At 46.2% G+C, this 11,279-nt stretch overlaps 1 protein-coding gene across 1 annotated transcript in view; it reads left to right on the forward strand.

Annotated features, from left to right (window-relative positions):
• The first annotated feature begins 10,827 nt into the window (after positions 1–10,827).
• LOC145360818 (peptidyl-prolyl cis-trans isomerase B) overlaps positions 10,828–11,279 on the forward strand; it is an 11,151-nt gene continuing 10,699 nt past the window's right edge. The window contains exon 1 of the mRNA XM_080216293.1: positions 10,828–10,985. Coding sequence (XP_080072419.1) covers positions 10,854–10,985 — 132 coding nt within the window. The 5' untranslated portion in view covers positions 10,828–10,853. The remainder of the gene's footprint in view (positions 10,986–11,279) is intronic.

Consider the following 11,279-nt stretch of genomic DNA (forward strand, 5'->3'; position numbering starts at 1 on the left):
CTACAGTGAGGATGGAGGGATGGGAAACTCGGGAAGACCATTCAGAGCAACGCTGACTACAAATAGAACAGAGAAAGTCACATTAAGGAAGATTGATTGTGTGTGTTTCTCCTGCAATGCAGCTATTTATGGATTCCGATTGAGGGAGTCTCTCAGCAGGGGCACATTACACATGCATTACTTTTTCTCATCTGCACAACCCTGGAGATTTTGCAGAAATTAATATGTAATTGTCAGCACTCTCTCTCTCCTAGAGATACTACACTGATGCAAGTATCATCAGGGATCTCTCATTTAACCAGAGAATGTGGAATCAAATACACCTATGCAGTTACAGTGTGCAGCAGTTACAGTGTGCAGCATTTTAACCCTTTGCTTTCCTCAGCTGTAGGCTGGTGACATTCATGGAACACAACTAGACAATCAGATCACAGCACACTTAGAGGTATGCAAAGTTTCCAGCTTTCTTCCAAATTGTCACTGTTAAGCGTACAGCACTGTCTCAGCATGGGTTCAAACATCATCCCTCAGCCTGCAATGTATTGACATCCCCAGTGCAGTACTGAGGGAGCGCCGCACTGTCGGAGGGTCAGCGCTGAGGGAGCGCCGCACTGTCGGAGGGTCAGCGCTGAGGGAGCGCCGCACTGTCGGAGGGTCAGCGCTGAGGGAGCGCCGCACTGTCGGAGGGTCAGCGCTGAGGGAGCGCCGCACTGTCGGAGGGTCAGCGCTGAGGGAGCGCCGCACTGTCGGAGGGTCAGCGCTGAGGGAGCGCCGCACTGTCGGAGGGTCAGCGCTGAGGGAGCGCCGCACTGTCGGAGGGTCAGCGCTGAGGGAGCGCCGCACTGTCGGAGGGTCAGCGCTGAGGGAGCGCCGCACTGTCGGAGGGTCAGCGCTGAGGGAGTGCCGCACTGTCGGAGGGTCAGCGCTGAGGGAGCGCCGCACTGTCGGAGGGTCAGCGCTGAGGGAGCGCCGCACTGTCGGAGGGTCAGCGCTGAGGGAGCGCTGCACTGTCGGAGGGCTGTCAGATGGTCGGTGCTGAGGGAGTGCCGCACTGTCAGAGAGGGTCAGTGCTGAGGGAGTGCCGCACTGTCAGAGAGGGCCAGTGCTGAGGGAGTGCCGCACTGTCAGAGAGGGCCAGTGCTGAGGGAGTGCCACCTGTCAGAGAGTCACGATTGAATGGCAAAGCAGACTCAATGGGCTGAGTGGCCTAATTCTGCTCCTATGCCTTACAGGTGAGGATAGAGGGATACAGTCGGTCTAGAAAGGACGAGATTCATGCAGGCTTGGTGGGCCAAAGAGTCTATTCCTGTGCTGTACTGTTTTTTGAACTACATTGCCTTACATCTGGAGATACGTACATAGAATGTAAAACATAGAACAGTACAGCATTGTACAGGCCCTTCGGCCCTCAATGTTGTGCCGACCTATGTCTGAACCCAAGATCAAGCTATCCCACTCCCTATCATTCTGGAGTGCTCCATGTGCCCATCCAATAACTGCTTAAAAGTTCCTAAAGTGTCCGACTCCACTATCACAGCAGGCAGTCCATGCCACACCCCAAGCACTCTCTGAGTAAAGAACCTACCTCGGACATCCCTCCTATATCTCCCACCACGAACCTTAAAGTTATGCCCCCTAGTAACAGCTACATCCACCCGAGGAAATAGTCTCTGCACGTCCACTCTATCTATCCCCCTCATCATCTTATAAACCTCTATTAAGTTGCCTCTCATCCTCCTCCGCTCTAAAGAGAAAAGCCCCACCTCCCTCAACCTTTCCTCATAAGACCTACCCTCCAAACCAGACAACATCCTGGTAAATCTTCTCTGCACTCTCTCCAATGCTTCCACATCCTTCTTGGAGTGAGGAGACCAGAGCCGCACACAATATTCCAAATGTGATCTCACCAAGGTCCGGTATCGTTGCAGCATAACCCCACAGCTCTTAAACTCAAACCCCCTGTTAATAAACGCTAACATACTATAAGCCTTCTTCACAGCTCTATTCACTTGAGTGGCAACCTTCAGAGATCTGTGGACATGAACCTCAAAATCTCTCTGTTTCTCCGCATTCTTCAGAACTCTACCGTTGACCTTGTAATCTGCATTCCAAAATGAATCACCTCGCACGTATCAGGGTTAAACTCCATCTGCCACTTTTCTGCCCAGCTCTGCATCCTATCAATGTCTCTTTGCAGCCTGAAAGAGCCCTCCACCTCATCCACTACTCCACCAATCTTGGTGTCATCAGCAAATTTACTAACCCACCCTCCAACCCCCTCTTCCAAGTCATTGATAAAAATCACAAAAAAGCAGAGGACCCAGCACTGACCCCTGTGGTACACCGCTGGTAACTGGCCTCCAGTCTGAAAGATTTTCCCTCCACCGCCACCCTCCGTCTTCTATGAGACAGCCAGTTACTTATCCAAATGGTCAAATTGTCTTCTATCCCACATCTCCTTACTTTCTTCATGAGCCTACCATGGGGAACCTTATCAAACACTTACTAAAATCCATGTATATGACATCAACTGCTCTACCTTCGTCCACACACTTAGTTACCTCCTCAAAGAATTCAATCAAATTTGTGAGGCAGGACTTACCTCTCACGAAACCGTGCTGACTATTCCAGATTAAGCTGCATCTTTCCAAATGATCATAAATTCTATCTCTCAGGACCCTTTCCATTAAGTTACCGACCACCGAAGTAAAACCAACTGGCCTATAATTACCAGGGTCATTCCTATTTCCTTTCCTGTACTGTCTCCAGACAGTACAGTGGGTGAGGTTTTGCAAACCCAGGCGGGTCACGGGGGTTACTGATAGTGCGACATGAACCCAAGATCCCTGTTGAGACCGTCCTCATGTGTGCGGAACTTGGCTATCAGTCTCTGTTCAGTTCCTGAGGCCAGAACTCTCCATTCACCTGACGAAGGGGCTAACCCCGAAAGCTTGTGAGTCTATTATCAAATAAATCGGTTGGACTAAAACCTGTGTTGTCAGACTTTTTACTACAATTCCCGTGGACAGTGAAGACCCAAAAGTCAAAGTTAAAGGCTCTGCAATCTCATCCCTTGCCTCCCAAAGTATCCTAGGATGCATCCCATCTGGCCCAGGGGACTTATCGACCCTCAGGTTTTTCAAAATTGCTAATACATTTCCCCTCAGAACATCTACCTCCTCCATCCTATCAGCCAGACTGGGTAAGGACGGTAACTTTCCTTCCCTAAAGGACATTGATGAACCTGACGGGTTTTTAGCCTGAGTGTAAGTAGTTTCATGGTCACCATTACTGATAGCTTTTTACTGCAGATAAAATGAGTGCTGACCTTAGCAGTGAAGCTCACATACAGAGATTAACACAGTAAATACAATGATGGTTCCGCTTGCAGTGCCATTACTAACGATTACTGTTTAATCAGAGATTGGGAGCTAATTTTTTTTGGCTGCCCTTCTCTTCACTCACGCTCACTTGAGGCTCTCACCAAGAGGTCAGACTGTTATAATCTTCCATCCCCAACATCATCATCCTAATAAATGCCTCCACAAACACAAATTAATGAAATGTTCCAACTGCAGTAATTAAACACTGAGCACTTCCTGTGTTAAACCCACTTACAGAATGTTAATCAGCCTCTTTCGCTCCAGGTTTTGACAATATTTGTTGTTTGTTAATGAACTCAACTCATCTCTGCAGCTCCTGATAAAGGTTACTCAAAGCTCGGCCCGAAAACAACAGCTCAGGTTATTATTGGCTGCTTGGCTAATTTGTGTGGAAATTAGCGAGGGCACTATCTACATTTTGACAGAATGTGCTTTTTAACAAATTTTACCACAACAGCTTCCAGGAGCAAGGCAATTTGAGCTTCTTGTTGTGTGGTAACATATCTCTACAGTCCGGTGATCTCTCAAGGACTTTCTTACAAGAAGAATAAGTGCTCCAGAAAACATTTCAGAGCAGAATAATCCGAAAAGCATCAAAATTCTCTCCTCTCAACCAATACTGTTTTCCCTGGAACACTAAATTCAACCTACACGGTTAGAACATAATTATACAAACCTCAAAATCCTAAAACCTCTAAAAATTTCTAAACTGAAAAATTCTCCAAAATATTAAACCCAAAACCTCAAACCGGGGTATCAGGACTGGACACACCCAGACCGAGACAGATCAGCCATGATCTTCTTCAAACAGATCAGCCATGATCTTACTGAATGGCGGGGCAGGCTCGAAGGGCTAGATGGCCTACTCCTGCTCCTATTTCTTATGTTCTTATGAGACCAAACAGGGTATCAGGACTGGCTGAACAGACCCAGACTGAGAACAGACTGGGTATCGAGACTGGTTTTACACACATGTACTGAGTCCAGACAGGGTATCAGGGCTGGACTCACCCAGACTGAGACCAGACAGAGTATTGGGACTGGCTGGACACATCCAGACCGAGACAGAGTATTGGGACCGGCTGGACACACACACACACACACACTGAGTCCAGACAGGGTATCAGGGCTGGACTCACCCAGACTGAGCTCAGACAGGATACTGGGACTGGACTCACCTAGACCGTGTCTAGACAGGGTATTGGGACTGGACTGGGGTATTGGGGTTCACTAAGTTGAACCTAGAAGAATTTTGCATTCTGCTGCAGCAAATGACCTCCAGCCTTTTAATTGTGACACCGGTCTTTTCAGACAAATAAACTAAAAGCTTTTTAAACGTTAAAACTGTCCCCATTAATCTTATTGTTTCATTTGTAATTTGGACATGTAAATTGAAAAATGGATGTAACCTTTCTAGAAATTCTTTAATTACATTTTAAATTGGACTCGCTGAATTGAAACAGACAGTGCTTTTTTATATATTCAAATCAAATTAATATAAATACTGGATGGATGCTCCTGATTTTCTCAGAGTGTGGAATATTAAAATTCAATATTGTATATTGTTGATGGAAAACGGAATCACAACTGCTTCCTCTGGCATGTCCGACTGTTTGTAACAGTGTGGCTGTGATCGTCTGTCTGTCTGCGACCGTCTGTCTGTGATTGTCTGTGACTGTCTTCATTATCTGTGACTGACCGTCTGTGACTGACCATCTGTCACTGTCAGCCTGTAACTATCTGCCTATCTGCGACTATCTTCATACCTGTAACTGTCTGTCCGTGACTGACCGTCTGTCACCATCAGCATGTGACTGTCAGCCTGCGACTAACGATTTGTGACTGTCTGCCTGCAACTGACTGCCTGTCTGCGACTATCTGTGACAGTCCTTATGCAGTTGAAGACACTTCCAATCATTTGCTATTGTATTTTTCTCCACAATGTTTATCTGTCAGTAAAAACTCCTGGAAAGACCAATTACGGACAGTAAGCTCAGTGATTAATATTCATTAATTGATGTTGTTTACTAAGATTGACCCAGGCAACTCATTCAGCACTGTGAATGAAAATTTTACAGAACAACTTACATTGCAGCAAATCCACACAATATTAATTTATTTTGCGTCTACGATAGCCATTGGAAGTTATCAGAAGGATCTGCTCCCATTTGTTCTGTTACAGCCTTCTTTATTCAGCTCCAATCGTATGAATATATTCAATTCTGTACAGATCTAATCACATCAGCTGGCTTTTATACAGATCTAATCATACGAGTGCATTTAATTCTGTACAGATTTAATCATATTCCTCAATACAATGGATTTCCTATCTTGTTTACCCAATAGGTCTTTACCAAAATACAATCACACCCATAATTAAATCACTTATGTGGTTTTAACTTTTTTTTCCCTAGAGTACTCCACCCTTTGGTATGCCTTTTATTCGAGTAATGCTATCTTCACTAACCTCTAAGTCTTGCTAAACCATATTTTGAGTTAACCTTTTAGTTATATTTTACTTTCTCACCACTGAGGAGACAGACCTCAGGGGAACACAGATTAAAGAAGAAGCAAGTGAAGAGTAAGAAAGGAAGTGGTGGGAACACTTTTCAGTCAATGGATAATCCAGCTGTGAATCAGGATTATTTTGGACAGTTCAGAACCCTGTCTAATGACCCCAGACTACAAGAGAACCACAACACTAACAGCCAAATTGTCTGTTCAAACTAAAATGTTGTAAAGTTCCCCTCTAAGCCATTCACCATCTTGACTTGGAATTTGTGGTCACTCGACAAGCAGGACACACACATTTAAATGCTGAATTGTCCTTACAGCAGCACATGGTTAGCACTGCTGCCTCTCAGCATCAGGGGCATGGGTGCAATTCCAGCCTAGGGTGACTGTCCATGTGAAATTTGAACATTCTCCCCGTGTCTGCTTGAGTTTCCTCCAGGTGCTCAGTTTCCTCCCACACTGCAAAGATGTGAAAGTTAGGTTGATTAGCCATGCTCAATTGCGCCTTAGTGTCAGGGGGATTAGTTAAGTATATGTAGGATTACAGGGATGGGGCTTGCATGGTGCAGGCTCAATGGGCTACTACCTGTAGAGATTCTGTGATTTTTCAATAGGAAATTGCTTAATATACACTCTATAACAGAAATCTGTATGTTCCTTCACTATCACTGGGTCAAAATCCTGGGTCAAAACTTGCCATCATTTGTGGAATTCTGAGATTGCACACTGATCCAGGGCTGGATCTCCACACTGGGGACTATGGAGACAGGTGGGAACCAACATACAGGAGATGCTCAACAACATTTCATACTCTCACCTTTAACATACGGCTAAAGTGGATAGAATTCCTCACCCTACCAACATATCCAAATATCCCATTCTCCTTCATGTGCTTATCTAATTTGCCCCTAAATATTTGTGTTCTTGGTGTTGGAGGCAGCAGGGGAAAGAGATGCTGTTGAAGTAACCTTGATGATTTTCTGTTTAGATCAAACACACTGCAGCCACAACACGATGTGCCAGAGTTTAACCGCTGTGTATATTTACAAAGATAATTGGATTCAAGAGATTAGACGTGTTTCTGGAGAGAAAGTGATTGATTTTTGGAAGGAATAAAAGACAAGGGTTTATCACTTACCTTCTTTTCAAAATAAAATCTTATTATTTAACTACTTGTATTGCTGGCTGAATTATTCCAAAAATACCATTACATAATATAGCCATTTAGAATTGTTTAGCATGGAAGGGGAATATTCACCCGTTTTGATTTATTATTGTCACATGTATTAGCATATAGTGAAAACTATTGTTTTTTTCACGCAATACGAAGCATACCGTTCATAGAGAAGGAAACAAGAGAGTGCAGAATGTAGTGTTAAGTCATAACTAGGGTGTAGAGAAAGATCGAAACTTAATTCATGCAAAAGGGCGGCACAGTGTTTAGCACTGCTGCCTCACAGCACAAGGGACTTGGGTTCAATTCCCAGCTTGGGTCAATCAATGTCAGCGTGGAGTTTGCATGTTCTCCCCGTGTCTGTGTGGGTTTCCTCCGGGTGCTCCAGTTTCCTCTCACACTTGAGAGGCCATGCTAAATTGACCCTTAGTGTCCTGGAATGTGATCCCGCTGGGTACTGCAGGGGCTGGGATATATTATAAACCCCAAAATTCACATTATGATTTCATGTTTTAAGTTTCCTTTCGATTTGTTTTGGTCGGATTGTTCCCCCTCCTTTTGAGGAGTTGCCCCTTTTAATTTGTCCTTAAGTTAATTTGAGTTTGTTTATTTGGTTGGTATTGAAAGATATTCTGGGATGTGATAGGTTAGAGGGATTAGCAGGGTAGCTAAACGGAGATAGGACCTGGATGGGATTGCGGTCAGTGCAGACTTGATGGGCCAAATGGCCTCCTTCTGCACTGTAGGGATTCTATAATTTATGGTTAAAAGTCTGAAGGCAGCAGGGAAGAAGTTGTTCTTGAGTCGGTTGGTGACCTCAGACTTTGGTATCTTTTTCCCTATGGAAGTAGGTGGAACAGTGAATGTCCGGGGTGCGTGGGGTCCTTAATTATGCTGGCTGCTTTGCCAAGGCAAAGCAGTGTAGACAGTGTCAGTGCATGGGAGGTTGTGTCTGTACTGGCACTTTGATGTCTCCAATTAAGCTGATTTCACTGGAAATTTATCCTTTTTAAGTATTAATCCAATTCCCTTTCAAAAGTTATTAACTAATCTGCTTCCACCACCCTGTCAGACAGCACACTTCACATGACAACTGGATGTGTTTCTGTTTCAAATCCAAATTTCCCTTTTTGGTTCTTTTGCCAGTTATTTAAATTGGTGTTCTCTGACTGCCAACTCTGCCACTGGAAACAGTTTATTTCAAAATACATTATTCTATAGAAACTAAGGAGATGGATAGGCAGGGGTTACTTTAGGGTGGCACAGTGGTTAGTGCTGCTGTCTAACAGCGTCAGGGACCCAGGTTCGATTCCTGGCTCGGGTCATTGCCTATGCAGAATCTGCACATTCTCCCTTTGTCTGCGTGGGTTTCCTCCAGTTGCTCCAGTTTCCCTTCACAGTCTGAGAGACATGCTGGTTAGATACATTGGCCGTGCTAAATTCTCCCTCAGTGTACCTGAACAGGCACCAGAGTGTGGTGACTGGGGGGTTTTCATAGTAACTTCATTGCAGTGTTAATGGAAGCCTACTTGTGACACTAATAAATAAACTTTGAACATACGAACATGCAATCATATGAATTAGGAGCAGGAGTAGGCCATTCAGCCCCATTAGCCTGCTCCACCATTCAATAAGATCATGATTCAATAAAAATTCAATAAGATCTGATTATAACTTCAACTCTATGTTTCTGCCCACCCTTTCATCCTCTTGTTAATTAAGAATCTATCTACCTCTGCCTCAAAATATTCAAAGAATCTGCTTCCACTGCCTTTTTAGGAAGACAGCTCCAGAGACTCACAGCACGCTGGAGAGGAAACACAGAGGAGGCTGAGGGGTGATCCAATCGAGGTGTACAAAACTACGAAGGGCTTAGGCAGGGTAGGGAGGAAAGATTATTTCCCCTAGCTGAGGGGCTGATTATGAGTGGGAATAGATTTAAGGTAAAAGGGGACATGAGGAAGAGCTTTTCCATTCAGAGAGGGTGGTGAGTGTCTGGAATTCACCACCCAAAATGGTGGTTGAGGATGAACTTAGGAAATGTAACGGTTCATGGTATTATCACTACATTATTAATCCAGAAACTCAGCTACTGTTCTGGAGACCCGGGTTCAAATCCCGCCACAGCAGATGGTGGAATTTGAATTTAATAAAAAATATCTGGGACTAAGAATCTACCGATGACCATGAAATCATTGTCGATTATCAGAAAAACCCATCTGGTTCACTAATGTCCTTTAGGGAAGGAATGGCACAGTGGTTAGCTCACAGAGCCAGGGACCCGGGTTCGATTCCAGCCTCGGGTCACTGTCTGTGTGGAGTTTGCACGTTCTCCCCGTCTCTGCGTGGATTTCTTCCAGGTACTCCGATTTCCTTCCAGGATGAAAGATGCGCAGGTTAGAGTGAAGTAGCTATGGTAAATTGCCCCTTAGTGTCCCAAACAGGGAGTGTGGTGTCTAGGGGATTTTCACAGTAACTTCACTGCAGTGTTACTGTCAGCCTTACTTGTGACAGTAATACATAAACTTTTTAAAATCTGCCGTCCTTACCTGGTCTGGCCTACATGTGACTCCAGAGCCATACAACGTGGTTGATTCTCAACTACTCTCCTGGCGAAATTAGGGATGGGCAATAAATGCTGGCCAGCCAGCGACACCCATGTCCTAGGAATGAATAAAAAAGCTCAACCTATTCACAAGAAACCTGGATCCACATCTGAAGTGCTGTGACCTGCAAGGCTCTAGGACCAAGTGCTGGGAAATGGGATTTATGATGGATGGCTAGTTTCCTGTGATGGCCAACACAGACAAGATGGGCTGAATGGCCTCTTTCTGCACCTTAGCTTTGCTATGTTTCTAAATCAATCCATCATTTGTCCCTCAAAGTCCTTTACATTGTATTATTTGTACCTTCATGTCTTCCCCTGTATGAATGTGGTGTTTGTGGGGTTACGGTTTGAAGACCCCTCCCCCAGCAGCTGCGTTACCTCAGCTCAGTAATGGCGGCTTCGCCATCAGGTCTCAGCCTAATCTACCCAGCAACAAGCATCAAGCGCCTTCCCCATTGGCCCGGCTCAATGGGTATGGGCGGGGACGCGGGTCGGCGCCCGTTCGGTTCTGGAAATCTATTGGTCTATTTGCCAGTCCATCATCTCTGACTAGCCAATGGGAGTCAGCCGCATGGCCAATTACGGGAGAGTAACGTGGCAGATTCCAGGCTTTCGTTAGGATGTATCACAAAAGGAAGGGGTAACTTCTAATACTCTGCTAGACATATGACCAAAATGTTTAAGATAATTGATTTAGAACTTAGTGATAAGGTTATTCTACAAATTTACTTCTTTCAGTTCAATTTCTTCTTCACGTTAAGGCTACTTATTGATGTTTTGTGGATCTGAAGATTATCGATTCCCCTCACTGCGAATGGACTACCCTACTGCGGCGCATGCGTATAATTGGAGCTCTGACTGTACCATTCATTGAGAGGAGAGTTTATTAAATAATGAGGAATTGGATTCGGATGGGATTTGAAGCTTAGGTTCAGAGCTACTGCTGATACACTGCTCAATGTTCTTTTGTATTGTGGGTGTTTATTCTGCTTGTTTTGGGCCCATGGTGCGGCTGTTCCTCCAGCTGATGTGTAATGTCCCCTCCTGATGGCCCACAATGGGCGCGTCCGACCGCCATCTTGGGCTCTGGCCCCGCCCCCAGGAGCCCGGATGAGGCTCTGGCCCCGCCCCCAGGAGCCCGGATGAGGCTCAGGCCCCGCCCTCTGGAGCCTGGATGCGCCTCTCCGCCTGGAAGATGAAGCTGCTGTTCGCTGCCGCGCTGCTGACCGGGGTTCTGACCCTGCTTCTGCTGCCTACCGCCTCGCAGGCCGAGGAGAAGAAGAAAGGGCCCAAAGTGACTGTCAAGGTAACCGAGGCGCGGAGAATTCACCCACAGAAACCGGAGTGTGATGGGAGGGGGAGGGGGGAGGGGGAGGGGGAGGGGGGAGGGAGGAGGGAGGGGGGAGGGGGAAGGAGGAGGGATGGAGGAGGAGGAGGGGGGGGGAGGGGGGGGATGGGGGAGGGGGGATGGGGGAGGGGAGGGGAGGGGGGGGAGGGGTGGGGGGGAGGGGAGGGGATGGGGGGGAGGGGATGGGGGAGGGGAGGGGATGGGGATGGGGGATGGGGAGGGGGTGGGGATGGGTGGGGATGGGGGGGATGG

This window comes from Carcharhinus amblyrhynchos, chromosome 32, assembly GCF_965287045.1.
Source record: "Carcharhinus amblyrhynchos chromosome 32, sCarAmb.v2.hapA, whole genome shotgun sequence".
Classification (NCBI taxonomy): Eukaryota; Metazoa; Chordata; class Chondrichthyes; order Carcharhiniformes; family Carcharhinidae; genus Carcharhinus; species Carcharhinus amblyrhynchos.